The sequence below is a fragment of the Fulmarus glacialis genome, unplaced genomic scaffold (assembly GCF_000690835.1).
Source record: "Fulmarus glacialis isolate BGI_N327 unplaced genomic scaffold, ASM69083v1 scaffold578, whole genome shotgun sequence".
Taxonomy (NCBI): Eukaryota; Metazoa; Chordata; class Aves; order Procellariiformes; family Procellariidae; genus Fulmarus; species Fulmarus glacialis.
The window spans coordinates 11173-34024 of NW_009227338.1; the positions used below are offsets into that span (position 1 = coordinate 11173).

The window sequence follows — 22852 nt, forward strand, 5'->3', positions numbered from 1 at the left end:
AAACTATTAAAAATGTTCTGTCAGTTTCGCATCGCAACTCTTTATTGTGGTCTGACATAGTAGTTGCAGATTCTTACTCAAGTGAGTATATTCCTTTTCCATTGTATGCACGCCCCACGTGCTCACGCTCAGATGATTTGTCTAGCTTTGACAGCTGGTTCTGTATCCATGAGTTTCCTTGTGCTTATTCCAGGCAGCATGAAGAGGTAGGACAGCCTCAACCAATTCTCAGGTTTCTTTTCATTATAAGAGTTCAATCTTGTTTGTATGCTTGAAGTTCACACTCTGTTCACACAAGTCTAGTTCAAATGAAAAGCAGATGGCTTTTTTCAATAAAGCTTCAAAAATTCACTTCTAATGGTTTATGCCTCTCTGAGTGAGTTAGTTTCCCAACGGCTAGAGCATCATAGTTGAATACATGTGTATTCCTTCACTGCTTTACTGCAAGGTAAAACACGTTAGTTTAAATAGCTTTCAGTTTTTAAGCTAACTTGTTTTACTAATACATCTGTGAGGGCAGTCGCATCTGATTTAGGAGAACTAACTAGCAGGTGCAAAGTAATTCCTTCAAGCACATACCTCTTGATTCTGAAGGTTGGTCTTTTTGTTTCCTGCCGAGATGACACCGCAGAAGCATGCATGTGAGCTGCAGGATGATCTAACTAGCAGCACAGAATGATTGGATGAGCAATTGAAAAGCTTTTGTTTTGGTTTGAGGTTTCTGTGTCTCAACAGGATTGGGATTCATACTTCAAGCTCATAGCTGGTGAATTCATTACTGTGATCAAGAATTTATGCAGTTTCAAAATGAGTTTCCCTCTTATTTTTTCAATTTTTATTGTTGACTACTTGTAGGTAAAAGAGAATAATTTATTTTTTTCTAAGATGCACTGTCAGGTGTACAGTGAAGCATTCATGTTAAAACCAGCATTCTTAAAAGTTGTCCTAATGCAGTGGTTGAGACCTTCAATGATGGACACTTAAGTGTTTGTTATGCTTTTTTGCGGGATTTTTTTTTTCTGAGAGCTGTGCCATTTACAAGTCATCCTCTAAAGATTCTAGTTGTTGAGAAAAACCTTCTTGAAGGTGCTTTGAACGGAGACATGACATTCTTCCAGTTTGGAAATAGCTGGGTTTGAAAACTCTTGTGAACACAGATTTCTCTTTCTTGGTTCTGAGAATCACATTTCAAAGAAAATCTTTTTAACCGGTAAAATTCTTCTAATTGGGGAAGGATAGGAGCATCACTTTTTCAGGGAATATTAATCTAGTCAGGCTTGCAAAGTCCATTGTAATTTCATTAGGTTTTTATTTAACAGTCATCACCTTTAAAGCAGTTTGATTCTAAACAGTTTGTCAAAGGATTTGCTTCTCACTGCCCTTTGGGTTTTCTTTAATTTTGTTTATTTTGGGGGCATTTAGACTGTATTGCTACAACTGAGTACATCTTGCAGGTTGTGATTGAGTAACGCTCTATTCTGTTCTGAATTCCTTCCTACTTTTTTCTCATCTCTAATTTAGGATTCCTGCAAAAATAATACATCGTCAAGACAGGGCATCTCTTTTAGAGAACCTCTTCCACTGCTCTTAAGGGTAAAACAGAGTATACTTACATTGCTCCTAACAGCAAGAATAAAGGATGCCTGTGGCCAATTCTGGATTTGAGAGAGCTGAGTGTTTTCAATATTTTATTAACGCTGTTTGATAACACTGAATTAATAATGTAAAAATACCTGCTCTCTCTCATAGCTATTCGTCTTGCTCACAAGAGAGAAGTCTTGTTACAGACAGTTGTTAGCACCAATGCAGAATTCTGCCATAACCAGTACAAATTCTCCCCATGCTCTTGGTGAGGATATGGCTGTATGGCAAAGAACACAAAGTCCAAGCTCAAAGAACACACAGTCCAACAATCTCAAAGATGAGACACCATTTAGTTCTGTGTTGGGACTTGAAATGTCTGTACTGAAGAGTACTTCTACTGGAGAATACAAAGTTTAGCTATAAATAAGCTCATGTGTGTGAAACTTTTATAGCTGCACTGCTTTCCTCACATTGTTTTTAAAAGTAGCTTTGACTATTAAGGTTCTCACAATTAGAAAATAATACCCTTCCTAGAAATGTGGGGTGAGACAAGAAGGTAGACCCCTGTCAATCTCCTAATTGTACAGTACTTTAGCTTATGGACCAGAAGTCTCTGCTAGGCCACTTCACCATCATAAGTGTTGCCTGTTTTGTCCTGTGGCTGTATGTTGCTTTTTTCATCCTCTGTTTCTTGTTTCTTCTCCAGGTTCATCTGTAAGATCCAAAAATAAGTGTGTCTAAGCTCCAAGGCTCATCTCGCAACAATTTATAGAGCTGTGGGAAAGTATGCGAGACTTCAGGTGGCTTAAGATGATGTAAATTTCTGCTGCTGTGGACAGGTGTGATCTACAGTTCCCCTCCACCACTGGCACAGCGGTAGCGTTTGCATGGTAATATAGCAAATGCAAGTCATTCCTTGGGCTGAGAACTAACACGGACAAAAGTAAAACTTTGCTGCTGGCTGTGAAGTCACAGATGTACCAGTGCTGGCAGCAGGGAGAGAGGTTGGACACTCAGGCCAAGAGATAGATTAGGGCTAGCTCTTTTGGTGACAGAATTGTTTGAATAAGGTAGTAGAGAGACTGCAACATTAAAGACCTTTCTTCCTTGTTAAGACTGTGGACAAAGTACTCATGGAGGCTTGGAGAAATCAGATCTCTCCATCTTTCATTTACTGAGTTTGTGGCAAAAATACTACTGTGTTGATATGTTAATTTAAAGTAATTGTATGACAGAGAACATTGAAGGGAATCTTTAATTATAATTTTGCAGTGCCACAGATATGATAGGTAATAATTTTTTTTATTCTTCATGTCTGAGTCAATTTCTGTAAAAGTTATTTTCCAGATTTTGCCTCCTGTGCAAGTTCAGTATTTGACTGCAAGCTTTTACTAGATGAACAATAAATTAAGCTTTTCTTTTCACTGTACTCTATTGTTCATTTCCATGTGCTGTGGAGTTGGTACAACGCAGCTATAGCAGTAATAATTAGTATTCAAATAGTATTCTTGTTGGAACATGCTAATTCTGCAAGCCAAAACACTAAGAGTTTTAGAAAAGCATAAAATAAAGTGGCTGTAGGCTCTGTTGGTAAATATGACTAAAATTGAGAAGGTCATAATCATAATTTGTTATGGGAAGGATTACAGACCTGGCTTTTCTGATGGGAAAATGATATTGATGTAGTCTAGTTTCTTTTGGGAAAATAGTGTAGAAAATGCTACAGACAGTGATTGCAGAATGGAAGATGTTACTGCTGTCTCAAAAGGCTGACATAGGGGAACATGTATTCTCCATAAAATTGGTTTAAACTCCTCAAAATACGCTTTCTTGTGCATAGCTCTTTAAACTAGACACTCAGCGAAGTAAAACTTTAAAATTAGGTAATGATTTATTGTGTCCTTGAAAATATCTGCACAGTATATGGAGGCAGTCAAAAGATTTTACAAATCAAACTGCTTTCAAAATATTGGGGATTTTTTGTAATTGCAAGCAACTCTTGTTGTTCCTGTAGCTAAGAAAATAGTGCATTTTTGAGTTTTACAATATTCCAGGTGGGAAGGGACATCAGGAGGTCTCTAGTCCAAAACCCCACTCAAAGTGGGATCAGCTCTGAGATCAGATTAGAATTTCAGCATTTCACTTAGTTTACTCTTAATTTTTTGCAAATTATCATCATATGCACAATATTTCTGGTATGTCAAATTGTCATGAAGCAGTAATGTCTTCCTCTGAAATAACTCTGCAAAAAGTATATCTGTCTTACCCAAGTATGTCTGTCTTACTAAATAGTTCTCTAATTCGCTTTTAAGTCATTAAACTTTTTTTTTTTTAATGAAGTAGCACTGATTTCTGGCACTCTGTGTGTAAACAATGCAGTATTTTGTTGCTAGTATTTTATTTAAAAGAAGAAAATATCTGATAAAATACATTGGTTGTCTTGAAAATCTAAGTGCTCTGTGAATAGTGATTGTGCTGCAGCACTGCATGCAGAAGTGGGTTAATAAAGTGCTCCTGCAAGGGTGCTGACATTTACTAGATCTTCTAAGGAGATAATGCTTTTCAACATAAGCTTCAGTCTCATATGTTTTATGTGTATGCCTGTCACCTTTTGTCTTAATTTAACTAACAATGCAGCATGCTGGTGGGTGATTAAGAATGGTCTACATTGCCCAAATTTTTCTATCATCTTCCCTTCCACACATCGATCAGGGTTTAGTATACCGCTGTGCACACTTCCAAGGTCTGCAGTTCTTGCCCTAGTCAAAAGAGATCTCTCTTTCCAATTATGAGAGCAGAATGAGCTTCAAAACGAGTTACATTTTTATTTGCATAGTCGATTGGGAAAGTTTAGAGGTTGCTGGGGCAGGAGATAGTTCCTATAGCAAAGTTAAAGAGTGCAAACCAACTAGCTATATATACAGCTTTTCTACACATGTAACTACTTTCATTAGCATTCTGACGTTTTGTAGGGTTACGCAGCACCATTCCTGTTTGTGAAATAAATAAATAAATAAATCTTTTATACTGTATAAAAAAATCCTTTATAATGACAACACTTACTCTTACGTTCGTACAGGAAAATGTGTGTTGGTATCAAACATCTTTATAACTTTGCCTGCAATGAGAAGGCTATATAACTTGTGTACCTTGCATTGTTGAAACAAAGCAAATTTAGTATATAGACAAATCCTTTAGTGTAAGAGTACTGTCTTTGTTCATAGAAGTAGATATGACAGTGTTTTAATACAGCTTTTGTCAGGAAAATTAAGTGTTTATGGTGCTTCATAATTATGTATGTTCCTTTTAAGTACTGCCTAGTGAGTATTTGTAAATCGATACCCAGACAAAGAAGGCATATATCTGAACACTTCGTACTGCATTCATGTAGTAGTGTCTGTTAAATCCTACAAAATTCTTCTTATGAAGATTTGGACTTCGTACGCTGTAACTACAGAATTGATGGCAAAACAGCATCTTTTTTTAAACATGTATATTTTCTGCCTTCCAAGTAGTGCCACCTGTTAATTACAAAATTGACCTTCAAACACTCCTGTTAATGCTAAAAAATCAGTATGAGTTCAGAAGTTAGGTTTCCCGTCTTGATTTGCATTAACAAAATTGGCTCTGTTCCAGTTTTTAAGATGTTAATTACGTCCCTGTGATGTCATGGTCAGTAATACACTTCTGTTCTCACAGGGAGTTTGTTACATTGTTGCTCTTTGGGAAAGCAGAAGGGGAAAAAGAGGAAGTCTCTATGTGAGTTATTTGAGTAAAAAGATAGAGTTTACAAACAGAAAATAAATTATTACTTTTATAGTATAATCAAACTTTAAATTCTGCAGGGATGTCACCTTCAGACAACTATGAACATACTTTACTTATGTGAACTGTATTTTCCCCAAGATATTTTTACCGTTGAGGCTATAGATGTTAAGCGTCTTCTTTCCTTTCTTTGACAGGAAATTCTGGTGATTAAAGATCATGGCAACCATAGAGGAACTGGCCCATCAAATTATTGAAGAGCAAATGGGAGAGGTACATAAATTTTGAGTCCTTTTTAAGAGACATTGAACAATAAAATGCATAGACTGATATGTAAAAACCAAAATCACAAGAGAAAGTAATTTTTAGTACACCCAAAGCTTCCGGAGACTCTCCCATGGAAGACTAGAAGAATTTATTATGTCCGTTTTAAAGTTATGCCACAAAGTCTTTCTTGCCAAAGTTTGTCCCACAGAAATGAAGCTAAGGAAAATCTAGCAACGTTTTCAGTAAGTGACTAGATGTTCAGTTCTGCTTTTTGGGCCTGTAGTGGTCTTCATAGAGCCCTCTGGTTGTAGAATTGCTTTGCTCACTTTCAGTTACAAAATTTACAATCAAGAGAGTTGTCAGTACATAGCTTTTACTTTCCAATTATGCAATTGCTTCAGTTGTCATTTTTGGTTTTGTGAGTAAAGGTTTGCCATGCTCTTCACTATAAATTATTTGTTGGTGTTTGGCATAAGTCAAAAGGAAGATTGAACTCTTGTTTCTGCTAACTTCTGGTTTTCATTTTCTGTAATCTGTGTGCAGAATCTGTGTACTGCAGCCAGAGAACTTCAGGAGATGCACAGATAGTTTGGGAGTGTGGATAAGAGTATGCATACTTATCTAGAAGGTTTCATCATAGTATAGTCTATTTAAAATTAGCACCGCTTTAAATTAGATAGAAGCAGTATCTTATTTATCTTAAATAGATGGTATTTTTTAGCTTGAAATATCCACTCTTGGTTTCTTGTCTAGACATAGATTACTTTTCAAGTAACTTTAGTTCCTCTTAGTCTGGATTTCAAATGGAAAGGTTGGAGGGGGCGGAATGGTTAATTCTATTCTGTATAAACTCTTATAGCTTTTATTGTTAGAGCATCTGAGTGTTGCTAAGGCTACCTCAAAGGACAGAAGTGGTTTATGTATAGTGTTTTCTTTCTTTCACTTGTCCTCTTTATAGGTGAGAATGGCGTGTCTAGTGTAGTTTCGTTTTGGTAATATAATACCTTGTGGAGGTCTAAATATGGCTGTATTTCCCGTTTTTTTTTTTTTTTTTTTCTGAAAGTGCAGACTAGTCAAAGCTAGCTGAAGTGTACGTTCCACTCAGAGAAGAGGGTGGTGTGATGATGGTGTTTAGCCTCTGTGAGGATTGTTTCTCAATTTCGTAATGTGATTCCATGAGACACTGAGCTGACTTAGTACCTCAGTGCCATGGGAGCGGGAAGGTCCTTTTTCTGTTTCTTACCTTATTTAATTTCCACACTAGCAGCAAGCTAACCCAGCCAAAACAAGTGGAAGGTTTTCTGCTGGATTAGTGCATTGAGTAGGGCCTGAGAAGGCTCTAATGAGGACCAGAGCCAGCATAAAGGAGATGGCTGGTAGCCAAAGGAAGGCAGGGAAGAAGACGGAGGGAATGGAGGTGCGACACTGCGGAGAGCTGTTGGCTGTTTCTGTTCATGGTGAAACTGCAGCCTTACAGTTTTCATGGATATTATTCTGTCAGCAGTGTAGATTAGGATTTGTCCTTTAGCAAGGTTTTACTGTGCCTGAGACTGTCACATCTTATTTGGCAGCAGTGAGGCTTAAGCATTCCCCAGTTCTCACTTAGCCACTTATTCTCACGCTATGCTAGTCTTGCTCATATAAGCTCTCTGTGTCATTGTGTGGTGGACAAAACTGGGAAAAAAATATTACGGGATAGTGGAGGAAGGTCTTGTCCCTCCCATTTGGGGTCTGTTCCCTTATCTGGTACGCGGTGCAGCCCAACCTGGCACATGGTTAGAAGGACTGAAAAGCATCACCCAGGGCAGTGCAAGGTGGGACTCCGTAAGCCAAAATTACTGTCAAAGGTGCATACCATGCATGAGTGCACTGCCTAAAAGGTGGAGTCAGCAAGCAAAGTGGTCTTACAGGGGCCTTCATGTAATATCTTACATTCCTACCTACCTGTGACCTACTGCCTGTAATTGCTCGGTGGTGTTCCTATTTGATGTAAGCATTGAAAACCATAGTTTAAGGTCTATGGAACTTCAGCAGTATTTTTGCTAGCATTTGTAATTCTCTTGAACGTTGAAATAGTTTTAATTGAATTTACAAGACAAATTTACGTGAGTAGCACATGAAAGGAAAAAGACAGGTATTCCCATTCTGAAGAGAACAGAAAGTGCTCCTGTGTCTCATTGAATTAATGGTCAGAAGTGTTCTGTGACATAGCTTTTGATTTCTTTATAATATTAATTCTTGTTCATGAAGCATTTTAAAACACAAAATCATCACAAATTATTTTATGGTGATGTTCACAAATGTGTTTTTATTAACGTAGGGCTTTTTTGCATAGAAGCAAAACTTATTTTAAAAAAAGATTTTATAGCCTTGCCTATATGGAGCATTGCACAATGTTTATCTTTTCTCAGATTCTGCCAGCTGCTACTCATCTTTTGCTGCGTGTGAGATAATGAATATTTCTACATCAAGATCACATTCCTTGATTCATGTAGGGAAGTTGTCTGTCAAGAGCCTGCAGCAATATCTCCTTTCTTTAATCTGTGGTTGAGTGCACTAAGTATGTGGTGGTTTGTTTCCATAGTCCTGCCAGGTAACAGTAACAGAGGAAAGCTACGTATTTGTTGAAACAGAGTCTATCATACACATACAAAATATAATTTTTAACAAATACTGCAGTTATTCTTATCTTTTTTTAACTGCAATAAAAAACTGTATTCTGTATAGAAGTAAAACTGTCAAGCTGACATTTTGTGGGGTTGAAGAGCAGTTTTACTTTACACGACATGTAGATCATGACATTTTAAGGGAGCAAGCATAAAACAGTCCTGGAAATATGTAGCTTATTTTGTAAAGCAAAGATAAATTCACATAAAACTCTGACTGCCTGTAAATCACCACGTGTACACGTCATTTGAAAGGCTGATGCAGAATTTTAGTGGTTGAAAGTATCTCTTTCAAACTGTAAATGTTGCTGTATAATGAAAACTTTTTTGTCCTTTACTTAAGCAAAGAAGCGGATGAATTGGAAAGCATTCATACTCATGAAAAATTGGGTATTTTTAGAAAGCGGTGTTCGAAAATGGCTTGGGCAGTAGTTTGACAAGCATTTCTTTTGACGGTGCTGGCAGCTTAAGCAATCCCCCCAGCAGCTTAATCCCAGTCTCTCATTTGCTCTGTTGCGTCTGCTTCTGAGCATTGTGGAGATCTCTGGATTGAGGGTTTTATCTATGCTAAGAATAGCCTTTGTTTGTCTGTCTGTTTGCTGGACTGCTTTTTAACCTGCATCAGTGTCCTATTCCAGATCACTGAATGACTAACCAACCAGTTTTACCTACCCAGCTGAAGGGATAGGAGCAAGTAGGTTATAAGAGCCGAGACTGGTATCAAAAGTAATGTCTTTTCAGGTAAAATTTCAAAATCAGCTGAGGCTGATGGGAGCTTGTATTTCTGCTGTAAGGGGAAGTCTTACCCACCGCTCCTTCCCCTTCTCATAGTCACTTGCCTCCAGCTGCATGTTCTTGCCTCCTTTCTTCTGCTGGTACTAGCATTTACATAGTGATGTGGTTGCAAAATCAGGAAGCTGATCCAGGAGGAATGAAAAAGCTCTCAACCTGTTATGAAACAGTACCTTTACTGCGATATAGATATATATTCTCTATGTTAATTCTTGGGGGGGGAGGGAACACAGTTGGAGAGGAACATTTTTATAATGGTGTAAATACTGGGAATTATTACTAATATAGAATTGCAGGATCTTCCAGAATATTTGAACTGCAGAAAGTTTGGGGAGGTACTCGGGAATTTAAGACAAAAATTTCAGTTTGAAGGTATCTGTAAACTCTGTAAAGACAAACTTCCTTTGTACTACAAAAAGTCCGGCCTTTCTGATCAAGCCTCTGCAAATAGCAGCTGTACTTCTTAATTTTTATTGACAAATAATGGAATGAATAATACCTTCCCCCATATACCTTTGGCTTTAGCACGTGAAGCAGTTTTAAAATACTGATAATCGTTAAAGCACTTCACAAATTGTATCTGAGAGCATTCACACAGAGATTTAGATTTAAGATACACTGCTTGCCAACTTCATGCATTTCATTAATTTTCTCTAACTTTCTTGATAGTTCACCAGTATAGAATTCTGTTGTTCTGTTTTTGCTGCTTTAACAGAAAAACAGAACAGAAAAGGCGAATTGCTGTGTTTCTACACCAAAAATTCTTTTGTCACTTTAAGTAAGCCATTAAGGTAAAAATATTTTAGTGTAAATGTGGCGCAGCTATGATGAAATGTATTGTGTCTCATGAAGATCAACAGTAACAAATATTCAGTCTGATTAACTTTACATGGACTTGTTAACAATTAATTGTTTTACTTAATGGGTTTCTAAATTTCAAATTGGAAAGTATTTCAAAACGGGTTTAAAACAAAGAATTGTTTTAAACAAAGAATTTTCTAACTAGCAAAATTAAGCTATTAAATTAATTACAAGCGTTTGCATTCCTTACGCAGTAAGCGTCAGACTTTCCATAGCCTTGTGCAGAGAAATCAGAAGTTGGTGAAACCTTAAGGTTTCATCCATTAAGGTAGTGTATCCATCCTTAGTGTCAATCCATTACATTTGTTTCTTCTTTCTAGATTACTCATTCCCAGGGAGCTGTTACACAAACACTAATGGATGGGACAGCACAACGAATACAGATTGTCCCTGCAGATTCAGGCCTCTCTTTACCACAACGTATACAGGTATGCTTCATCTGATGTATTTTAAAGGCAGAGATGAACTATTTGGTTCTGCCAGTTCTGCCAGAACATTCTGCCAGTTCTTTTTTTATTTGCGTCATATTATTTGCTTGAATGTAAATATTCAACCCTGGGTGGCAGAGACCATTTCTATATAAACAGGAATAAAACATCATTCCAATGCTTCCCCTTTTTTTTAATCTTTTTTTTCCTCTAAGAATTTTAAGATTACAAAATATAACTACTGAACAGAAAAAGACTTTTCCCAATACTGTAATGATACTGCTCTTTAAAAGTTGAATAATTTTTAGATTTGGTAATTCAGCTGAGTTGTTGGAACATTTCTACATTTTGGAGCAGGGAGGGAGGGAAATACTGCATTGTATCATTGATACAAGTCATGAAAAAGTGCAAGGCAACCTAATGTCTGAGAAGGATACTGGTTTTTGATTGTCCCAACCAATGTTATATGTCCTGGTATGCTAATTCATAGCCTGGCCAGGTAATAATCTCCAATTCAAGTGGGGGTATGAAGTTTTTGGCAATGTAGGTAGTTAAATCATAACATAGATATGTGTATATGGAGATTAGGAGGATTTGGGGAATGGAATTTTATATTTTATTCCTTAAAAGTCAATGCAAGTCCTTGCAAACATTTATTTTTAAATTTCATCCTAGAGAAAAATATCAACTGCAGAATAAATTTTAAAACTATTCTCAGATATATGTTGTTGCACACAAAAACACTCATTTAAGCGAGCCAGCTGCTAGTATAATCTTGGCTGCTTTTTCTTTTGCTGACTTCACTCTTCAATATTTTCCGCTGTTTTTTCCTGTTTTGGTGCATTGCATTCAAGCTTTCAACCTTCCAAGACTCTTCACAACTGCCTCTCATATATGATCTTTTGTTTTGTTTTATCATTCCCTACCTGTGCTCTAGTCATGGTACCAGTCTTACCTATCCAGCAGATCTTTATTCTTTCAGCTACCTCCACTCCTTTTCTACGCTTTGTGTACAACTGTAGCTTTTATTAACTAATTTATGTTAATCAATTAACCACCATCCTTTTATCCTCTGTTTTCATTGTCAATATCTGTATGCTATAATGTCCCTGTAGTGTGAAGCCTTTTAATGTAATTTCAGCATCAGGGTCTGAATGTGGGACGATGACATATAAACCCATGAGCCTTTATTATTGAACAGCAGGACAGTTCTGTTGGTTCAAAGCCGGTGGCAGACTTCTAACCCTTCTGTGTCAGCTTTTTTGTGGGGGGAGAACTACTTTTGGTTAGGCACTGTAATTACTGCAAATATGATGAACATAGAAGAATTGTTTTTCTGGAGACAGGGACCTTTATATAGTTCTTCATTGTCTCATGTAGCTGGAGGATCACTTGTTTCTAACCCAGCTGCTTTGTCCCTTGTCTTTTCACCATGCTCATTGATTCTTGCTTCCAAATGGATGGTAAGCACTTTGGAGCAGTGGTTCTCTCTTGATATGTGTGGAACAACACTCAGTCGAATGGCATCCTTCCTGCAACAGGCATCTACAAACGTCACCAATATCAATAATAATAAATTTTATATGAGATAGAACTTAGTAATGAAAACTTTCCTCAAAGCAGAATTTCTGTGGAGTAAAGTAGTTTATAGGAGCAAATACATCTCAGTGAAATGTTCAAAATAAATGTTAAATTGGTTCATTTTGAGTTTATATTTTCAATCAATATTTTTTCCTTTATTTTATTATTGTTAAATGCACATAAATAATTATCTGAAATCTTGAAATACAAAATCCTCAGTAAAATGTTGTTTAAAACATGTTTCATTAGTCATCCTTTTTAGGGAATGCTAACATTTCTCTAGCATAAAAGTTGAATGTCACATTTGTTGTTAAACAGACATTTCAAAACCGGCTCTGTTATAAACAGGTGGATTAGTCCTTTATGTTTAGACACCTTTTTTTTTTTTCTCTAAAATAGGAACGCAGAATTATTGAGGTATTTAATTTTTTGAAATGATGTTCAAATGGAAGTCAAAATTTGTTAACGGACAAGGCTTAAAAGCAATCAAGGAAAATACTATCCTCCATTATCATCAGGGTGCTTAAATGAAATACATGGGGGAGTGTATTTTTTTTAAGCAGTCAATCCTGAATTAATATATTCCTGCTTTATAACATTATCCCTTTAGCGATACTGAGTTTCAGATTATTAAGAAATGTAATGTGTTGTCACTGAGCCCTGATGGATTCCCCTGGGAAGATAAGTGGTTTTCTTTTTCCCTCTGATTATTTTTTTTGTCTTATCTCAACATTTAGATACTGCAAGTTGTTATACTTTGGTGAACTGCTCCACTTTTCAGAGTCCCATTGCAATTTAGGTGGAGTTTTTGCAGTAACGTAAGAGGTCAGCTGCAGACAGGCTGTGCTTAATTGTTTAAACTGCTTTCTCTTATGCCTCTGTCAGCGGTCAAATGCTTGACAGCTGCAGAAACCATTTGAGCAGACTGAATAGCTTTGTATGGATATTAACATAACACTATACCTACTGTATCATGTAGTGAAAACTACATGGGCATCCTCCTAGAATTGCAGGAAGCCATTTGAAGAATTGGGACACTATTTGTTAAATCGGAGGTGAAGTGAATTGTGTGAAGTAGCGATGGTTCTTCTGACTACTGTCCTGCCATATTTATCTACAAATACATACCTTTTTTAAATTACGGAGCTGGACTACAATAAGAAAAAAGCTGATTTAGCATATATAACCAAAAAATAACTTCAACTTTAGTTCAAATTTGTATTTTCACTGTTTGGGACATGCTGGTTTTTGAGTTAGTTTTATGCTATACTTTGTATAAACCAAACTAGATCAACTATATGCCGTTTTTGGTGTACACATAGTTGCACTTTTAAGTTTTGATAGGGAGATGGATTTTTAGATAAGTGTGTCTTTCAAAGAGCAGGTCTGGAGATTCCAGAAACAGCACAATATTCTGTGTTTGACTTTTGTACATGTATGCACCCTGTTGAGGATAACATGCATTGGATTTCTCCTAATCCCAATAAAGTAGATGTGTTTGGAGAGAAGGGGAAGGGAACATCAACTACTTTGAAAATAGCCAGAAATGACGCAGGAGAAATAAAGATTGTAAATGAAGAAAAACGGAATGGAATGAGAAAGTTAAGCAAAGAAGGGAATTAAAAGGGCAAGGAAGTTTGCCTTCTAAAGAATATAGAACCAACATAAAGGAATTGAAAGGAGAAATAAGGGACTGCTGTAGTCATTTGTGGTCCCGGACATATGGATAGCTGAGAAAACTGAATGGAAAGCACTGTACTAATCATGTTGATAACTATTGTGGGGATTTTGCATTGTCCTCCCACCCTACACCCCAAATCTCATGACAATTTACGTTCTTTTCTTTTATCTTCAGTGTCCGGAATTTTATCATCTTACCTGCACTTCTCTCTTGAATAAGCTTTTAATTGTGTTCTGCAGAGAAAAAAATTGAAATTTGGTCCATTAAAATGTTACTAGCAAAAGGCCACCTGAAGGAAACACGTTCCATCTGTATATTTTGAAACTCATAACTTCTGAATATTTGAAAGTGGCAATATTGATTTATAACTGCTGAAATTAGATACTCAATAGCTTATATCTCTTGCTGCTTATCTTTTTAAAACGTAAGCTATACACGTTTTTGAAACAAATTTAAGTATATTGAACATTTAGAGAAAGTAATAAGCTAGTTGTGAAGGTGCAATAGCAAAGTGGATAGATTTGTGTGAAATTATGCCTCGTTCAGTTTCTTTGTGCCCCTGTTCTCCACCTAGAAAATATAATTAATATTGCTGCTCTAATTACATGAAACTAGTTATGATAAGTGTTAGACCATGAAATAAATAGTTTCGTCAGTAATACGGGCCATATAAATGTTAGGGATGGATAGATGGACATAAATGTTTGGTTATAGGTAAAAAAACAAAAATCAATAGGAGCTATTTTATTGATCTGTAATTCAAAAATAGTTTGCAGGAAACGGTCTTTGTAAGATGATTCTCCTTAGTCTCCAGAATAAACCAGGCAGTTTTCCATATAGGCATTTTGATGGAGAAAGGCAAGCAGTGACTAAAAGTGAGATTTATAATGAAAGATATATGGAATCTTGATTATTTTCTCTGAGGATTATAATCTTCTGAGAAAGTTGGCAAAAAATGGAGTTTAGTGGAGGATTATGTGATAAAGTTCTGCTGTATTTGTGCTTGAAAATAGGAGTAAAATGGAAAAAACAGTCTCTAGGTCTGTTCTTCATTATGAAATGAAACATGAAAATACGTTTTTTCTTTAAAAAAAGAAAAAATGGCAGGGAGAGGGATTCTGGTTTACTTATTTTATTTAGGAATATTATATGTAAAAAAAAAGCCCCCCAGAAAATGAAGCCTAAAATATATATACAGGTGCAAAAAGATTATTGCTTTTCTTGCTGTTTGATGCTTACTTTTTTCACTTGGAAGCCTACATTTGTGTTTTTAAGAAGTTTTTCGTTAAGCAGCCAAACCTGGGAGGTGCTGTGCTAAGCACTTCACGTGGTATGCAGTGAATTCAAGAGTTAAGATTTCTCACAACCTGACGGGCTAACTCCTAGGGCTGAGCTACACACGTACCTCGAATTCTGGATGCTAGAATTGTCAAGGGTTTCAGTAGTGTTGTAAAAGCACGGGCCAATTGTAAAACTTGAGTATAAACTCAGGTTTTGACTTCAAACTCCCTCGATTGAAATGTGTTTCAAATACAGTGAAAATCCAAGATTTCTCCTGAGTTTACTTCACTCTTGTGTAACGGAGGGGAAGACGATCCTGCTTCACAAATGTCAAAGCCAAAATCCCGTTTTCTTCAAGTGCCCAGATTGGGCCCCAAAGGTGAACTTAAATTACCATAACAATTTGAGATAAATGTATTATTAGATTGTCACAGATCAGCAGACGGGCCAGAAGATTCAGATTGTTACAGCACTTGATCAGAGCTCAGCAGGCAAGCAGTTCATCTTAACAAATCATGATGGCTCTACCCCAAGCAAGGTGATCCTTGCCAGACAAGATTCCACTCCAGGAAAAGTTATCCTAGCAACTCCAGATGCTGCAGGTGTCAACCAACTGTTTTTTGCATCCCCTGATATATCTGCACAGCACATCCAGGTAGATAATCCACTTTATTTCATAGTTTTGGTTCAAATGGGATAAGAAGAGATGTTTTATTTCCAAATATGTCTGTCTTGGTTCTCCTTTTTTGAGGTTTTTTTTTAATGGTATACTTTTCCTTGCACTAGGACTCAGCGTGGATACTTAGAAATTATGAAGAAAACTTTTTTTTTTTGGTAAATTTATTGCTTTTAAAATTCATACCCTGGCTCATGACATTAGAAAGAATACTGTTATTTTTACCATCATTTCCAGCTCCTGCCATACCAACAGTCCTTCTTTATTTCTGCTTCATTGACTCTCCATCTGTTTTCATGTATTGTTGACGAACATATTCTTTTCTCCATTGTCTTTATCACTTAACATTTCTTTCTGCTTGTTTTCCTTTTCGTACGCTGTTGTAACTACTGTTCAGCTGTGTGAGTTGTACTCCAAGGTGGTTTCTCAGAGAGACTATTTAGTAGGGAAGTACATTACTCAGTGGGGGTGGGAAAATAACACTAAAGATTTTGGGTTCACTAATGTGAGATTGTAACTAGTCGGGGTTGTAACTCACTAAACTGGTCCCCAGTGCACCTTACTGCCATGCACATTGTATGTGCTGCTTCCTTAGTCCTCATCCTCCAACTTCCAAGCTTTCTGCCCCATATCCTCACCTGGCAAGGATGGGGTGGCACTGGTGTGAAGAACATGGAACATGCACAGAAGACTTGGGAGATGTAAGCTCCTTCAGCATGAAGTAGGAGATTACTGCACTCCCGCTAAAGCGTAGTTATTGCATATTTTTTACCCTTGTACATTTAGGCTGCTGTTAAAATACATCAGTGTGGTAGGCCAGGTGACATTAGGATAGCTATAGTCCATTTAGTCCAGTATCTTGCACTTAAATGATGGCCAGAAACAGTTGCTTAAGGAAAAATATTAAAAACTGGACAAGTAAACAATGATCCTTCTGAGCATAGCCTTTCACTTCCGTTAGCTGATGATTTAGAGCAACCTCCTGATTCGGAGATTGCAGTGAGACCATCATATTTGATAGATGCCACTAAAGTTTAACAACCTTTTTTGTTATTTATATAGACCGTATATGCTTTGGTCTGTATAATATCCTATAGTATAATTGCATGTTGTGCAAAGAATACTTTAGTTGATTTGATCTTCTGAGAGAAGTATTTAATTAGGTGTCTCTTGCACTGTAAGAAACAGCTATAAAGGATCCTATTGTTTTTATAAATCACTATTATATCCTCCTTCAAGTAATCTCTTTTCAACTGAAGACCCCTGATCTTTTTAGTTTGTGCTCTTGTGGGAGCAGTCCACTACTCTGATTTGCTACCCACATGTTGTGTAAGCTTGAAACATATCTCTGTATTATATATTACATATTTTTTTGAAACTCACAAATCTTTGCAAATGGACATCCAAAGTCCTTGCTCCAAAGAGTTTGATTGCTATGAATAGGGGAGCAGGAGCAAAAGCCAATCCTATTGAGAGGCATTTAAGCATGTTTAGTGGTATCATACACTTTGTATTTTAGGTAAACTTCAACAAAAGTATAAACCAGGGGGATATGATTTGAAGTAATCCATATAAAAAATTATTTTCAAAGACAACTTAAGAGATGAGAAGTATGCCACACTGGTTTAAAAGGCAAAATTCAGGAATAGAGGAAGTCTGGACAAAAAATTGAAAGCTCTAGTTCTGATTTTACAGTTCAGGCAAAATAGGTTAGTTTGAGAGGCAACAGAGTATTCTGTCACTTTAGTTAGATTGTTCTATTGTCAGCTAATATGTATGGGTAGAGATTTCTTTTTTCCACTTAAAGTTTGTGAAATACAGAATACCATTCATTTGTTGTTCAACTGCATCCTCTTTGGGATCTTTCATATTTTCTCCCCTAAATGATCTTTTCAACGGCAGTTTCACCTTTTTATTGTTCTTCTGTAGCCTTCACTTGAAATGCCCATTCATTTGCTCTGCGAAAAACCTCTCCTTTATTGCATCTCATCTTTACATTGACTCATTTGGCAAGGCCCTTTCTCCTGTCATCTATTTTTACCTTCAGTGGCTGCTCTTCACCTTAATAATCAATTTTTATTATTCATGTTCAAGGTCAGTTGATGAGTTCTCTGAGTCTGGGATTCCTCATGGGCCCAATTCTGTAGTCCTTCCTTATGTGGGACTTCCCATTTCAGTGCAAGTTTCATTTATGGAAGGACTTAGAATTTTATTATATATATTTTATATAATATCATGAAAATACATAATGTTAATAATGGAAATTAGGAAGAAACGAAAGGTTAATATTCTTTTAACTCATCAATATTATTTTTCTTAAAAAGTTGTTATATTAAAAGAAAACTTAATGGATGAATCTCTGAGACAGTATTGTTAACAAAGGCTAACGAGAAAGAAGTATGCTTGTTAAACATTCCTGTATGTATCGTCTATACTATCTTTCAAACTTTCTAAAAAAAGCGATTTCTTAATTTTCTCTATAGAAGATAGGGTACTTTCTCTTTTGGTAAGTTATCTTTCTTTTTATCAGAGGTCCTGTTTTGAATATGGAAAGCAAGAATGAAAGTCAGACTTTCCATTAAGATACAGCAGAAATTAGAAACTCTTAAAACTTCTAAACTATAATCTCTTTAATGGGAAGAATAATTTTTTCTTTTCTGCTTTACATAATTGTCAAGATGATGTTTGGTTGTTACTTGTGATATGTGTGTTCCGTTTTTAAATTGAATTTTTGCTGTGCTTTATTTATGTCGCAGTGGGATAGAGTTTTTAAAGATCAAATGGAAGGCTACAGCACCTACCCTGTAGTGCTGGGGTTCTAATATTATGTGCTTAATGAAGCTTTACAGGTACCAGAGATAAATGAATGAGACATGACACGAATACTGTGATAATGTCAAACTGTTACTGAAAGTCAAACTATATACCACTTGATAGTTAGTGGTAGTGTCCAGAGTACATTTTCTGTTGGTCCACCATTTATGTGTATTATAAAAAAAGGAGTTAGTAAACCTGAATGTAGATAAGTAGCCTTTAAAAGGGATTTTTTTGTTCCATCTGTTTAATGCTTCAGTCTCTTCTGTACTATGAACAAGTCATTAGGATATAAATACAAAATTGAATAAAAGGTAAGAGTATGCAGATGCTAAATGTTTTTCAAAATGTCAGTCCATGTTGCAGAAGTAGTATTTAGATAAATGAAATCTTGAATTCTTTTCAGAAGTTTTGTTCTGTCCTGAAAAGGAGCACAGTGGCATGGCAGGTAGCTCCTTTGTGTCTATGAAGACTGTAAAATGTAGTCAAGAAAACCTTATACTTCATAGATTTGGTCCCCTATCTTAGAGAAAAACAACAAGCATGAGATATATTTTAATCTTCCTTCATGGTAAGAAAAAGAAAAATGAAATTCTTTCACACTTTTTTCCAGATTTTAACAGACAACTCCCCCAATGAACAGGGCCTAAATAAAGTGTTTGATCTGTGTGTTGTATGTGGAGACAAGGCATCAGGTATTTACTTTTTTCTTTCTTTTTGTTTTTTTAAGGCGGTGCAATTTTATAAAAGCAGTTTAAAATTCTTCTGAAGCTATATAATAGTTTGCATGCATATACATATATATATCTCTATACATGCACAAACAGAAAGGATACGCTACTCTTTCAGTGGAGAATTACACTAAATGGTACTCTGGTGTACATGGGTGGGATTTATTGTTTTGCATCAGAAATTTAATGTTTTCTACCAGATAATTTTTGCCTTTTTTTCTTAGGCTGATGCATTTTATTTTCCATTATAAAAATCTGGCTGATAAAATTACTTAAGCAACAATGTTGAGAGTTTTTTCTTCCTTAAAATAAGGTCATGTGGTGAACTTTATTATGGTTGACAGGTTCTCTTAAAATATATGAGAAATCTGTTCATTATTTTAAATATGAAACCAGTAGCCAAGGAAGACTTTGTAAGTATATGAAAAAAATGCTAATATGAGATTTATGCAGGACAGTTGGTTATTCGAAGAACCATTATTAAGATTGTAAAGATGCATTATAATTCTAGTAAAAATAAGCTTAAGAATGGTATATTCCTATATTGCCCGAGTAGAATGCTAAGGTAAGAAAAGAAAAATGTTTCATGCGCTAAATTCTGTGTAATGATATTAAGAGACTGGAAAGAAATATAATGGGAGCAGTGCACTGGAGAACTCTGTCTCCCACATTGCCTTTGCGTGTGCACCTGCCATCAGGTGTTCCAGATCTGTCAGAGTTGGAATTACTGAAAGAGGATGTCTTTTCTTTTTTATTTAAAATATATAGAGAGAGACAGAGACAGAGAGAACTACAAGGGCTGTTCCTCAGCATGGTGTAGCTGAAAGCTCCTTTTTCTTTGCACTTTCTTTGTTACAGAAGATAATGGCGTGTAAGAGAGATGAGACATTTAACTTTGCTCTTTACTTACTTAGCTAAAATTAGTCTAAGTAGGGAAATGGTTGTTCCATTAGAAGATTCTTACAGTTTGTCAGTGAAGTCCGTATGACGGACCTCCGTATAAAAATATGACAGCTGCAGTTAAATGCTCCTTTTGGGAAGCAATGGGAATAAAGTGTATAAAAATGAGGGCCAGAGGGAAGAAGTAGTTAATGTTAGGATATCATCATGAGAAGTAGTAGGATGGGGAGCAAACTTCCTAGAAAATAAAACCAATTAAAATCTTTCTACTGCAGCGAAGTTTAGCATTAAAAATATAGTTCCTAGAGCTCTCAATACCCATCAGACTTCATGAATCTCAAAGGAAATTTCTGCCAAACATAAGGCAAAGATCTGGTTTGTCTGCTCCAGTTGGCAAGACTCCTCTGGCTCCCCAGTGGAGCGCTGGAGTGTTCCTTGAGAGGCTGGAGATCCCAGGAACTATTCCTCCTGTCCTGGCCCAGGGATATCGAGCAATGGTAGTGAATTTGGGGAGAGTTTCCCTGAGTAACTGCAGGTTCTGGGGAGCCTCCCATGTGACAAGCAGTGTCGTGCAAACTGCTTTGCAGACACCTCCAAGCTGGAGTCCAAGAAGCTACATCAAAGAGCAGGTGAAGAAGCAGCCCCTGGTGCTTTGCAGGATGGATATTAAGTATTCACAATCAGGCTGCTGTTAAAGTGTTTCACTTGGTAATATTCTTTTAATATATATGATGCTTTATAAATTTCACATTTTAATAGTGTGGTAATATGGTTGTGATAAAGGAATCTAGAATCTAGAAAAACCTGTCAGAATTTCTAGAAACTTCAGGCAGCCGAGACTGATGTATCTAAAAAAAAGTTTGTGAAGAGTGAGGAAAGAATCTAAAAATATATTTTCCCTTAAATTAGTTCATATTTGAGATTTATTTCTGTAATGTGCCCTACTTAGTTCAAAGAGCAGCCCTAGTCCCTCCGCAGCATCTATTTTGAGTGTTTGTCAGTGATCTTCGGTTTTAGAATATTTTTTTTCTTCAGGATCATAGAATTAAATTGTTGGAATTGCCAAGCATGCCTTAATCAAAACCAGTACTTTTTAGTAATATTTGTATTTTGTGCTATAGCAGAATCGAAACAATTTACTTTTGAAAAATAATGTTTAAACTTTACTTTTTTTCTGTAGTATATCCTAGAAATTTTTGTATGTTAGTATTATATATTAGAAAATTCACGGAACAACTGATTTTTTAAAAAAATTATTTAGCTATTTTAGATTATTCTTTCATTGAAGTTTCACTGAAAGAACTAAGGATGTACCGTTACCCTGTTAGGAAAATGAAAGGTGAAAGTAAAGCTTTGAAGTGATTACCTGCTGCTGTCAAATACTGTGTTTGCGCTTTCCATGGTTCCATTAGATTTAATGCATACAACTTCAACAGCTGAATTTGTGATGAGCAGTAACAGGGCTTGACTGTAGGGACATTTTTAAAAAATTGCTAAAGAATGTATAAATTAAAAGAGTTTCTTCTATGTTCTTGCTAACCTGTTTTCTTACCTTTTTTAACACTGCTGTCAACAGATTCAGCAAGAATTTAATAAGCAACTTGCCTATTTGTAAAATCTGTCCTGTTTAAGTGCTTTGCACTAGAAAAATGGGTCACTTGCTTTTTTATGTTGTTTTATAGCCACGATATATTTTAAGATCTGTAACCTATGGGGAAAAAAAGTGTTCTTTTTCTGGGTAAAATAGCAAATACTTTGTTTTTAATAAATATAAACTCTAAAAAAAAAATATTGCTGTGTAAAACTAATGTTGTAATTTATGTTGTTCTGTAACTAGGGCGTCACTATGGAGCAGTAACTTGTGAGGGATGCAAAGGATTCTTTAAAAGGAGTATACGGAAGAATTTAGTTTACTCGTGCCGAGGAACAAAAGACTGTGTCATTAACAAACACCACCGGAATCGATGTCAGTACTGTAGGCTGCAGAGATGCATCGCATTTGGGATGAAACAAGATTGTAAGTCTAAATAAGTATAAATTATTTTAGCTGGCAGCTATGTTAAAGTTTGTGCTACAAAAGATATGCTTTGTATTAATAGAAATTGTTATCTTGATTTTATATTTTTTAATCGTTGTATCTTTTTCCTTTAAAGAATGGTACAAGTTTGGTGTATCAGAAGTCTGAACTGTTTTCAAGCATACAGATTGCTTTACAAACTTAATAAGCACATTGCATGTGGTAAAAGTGAATGAATTGTTATTCCTAAGTGGCAAATGTCAAGCATGTCTCCATCTTCGGTTTTTATGTATGCAGTTCAATTTTTCTATGCGTAAATTAAGCTACTGAACGTTTTGAGTCCTTCTACCTTCTTGTCACTTTCTCCACAACTGAGATTACTGGCAATTGCTGTTCGCTTTTGGCAAAGCTCTGCAGAGACAATTATTCACAAGGCAGGGATCCATAGTGATCTAGAGTTTAGTTCTTACCGATTCCTGCAGATTTGAAGTTCCTTTTTAGATTTCCATATGTTGAATGTAGTGATATTGCAATACCACAGCAGTCTCAGAATACTAAATACGCAGAAAATCAAGCAATACACGAATTTTTCAGCTCCGATACTGCCACACTGTTGCTATACGCACAGTATTAGTCTTGTGCTCTGCTCTCTGACATGCAGCACTATTTTGCTGACTCTTTTGAACCTCTGTAGACATTCCCCTCCTTACAGCCCTGCTTCTGTCAGGAGAAACCAGTAACACTTTTCCAGCACAGCGGAAATTAATTCAGAAAGGGAGGAGAAGCTGGGGTGGTGAAAGTGGGTCTT

The 22852-nt window shown here is 36.1% G+C and overlaps 1 protein-coding gene across 3 annotated transcripts in view; it reads left to right on the plus strand.

Moving 5' to 3' along the window:
- The first annotated feature begins 2286 nt into the window (after positions 1-2286).
- The window catches only part of NR2C1 (nuclear receptor subfamily 2, group C, member 1), a 39365-nt gene continuing 18799 nt past the window's right edge, over positions 2287-22852 (plus strand). Inside the window, exons 1-6 of one of the 3 annotated variants that reach the window (XM_009583095.1) lie at positions 2287-2474; positions 5547-5622; positions 10256-10363; positions 15331-15561; positions 19010-19091; positions 21865-22044. In XM_009583095.1, the coding sequence (XP_009581390.1) occupies positions 5569-5622; positions 10256-10363; positions 15331-15561; positions 19010-19091; positions 21865-22044 (655 nt within the window). In that variant the 5' untranslated portion in view covers positions 2287-2474; positions 5547-5568. Of the gene's footprint in view, positions 2475-5546; positions 5623-10255; positions 10364-15330; positions 15562-19009; positions 19092-21864; positions 22045-22852 lie in introns of those variants that run through there. The other 2 variants (XM_009583097.1, XM_009583096.1) reach the window with 2 other exon arrangements.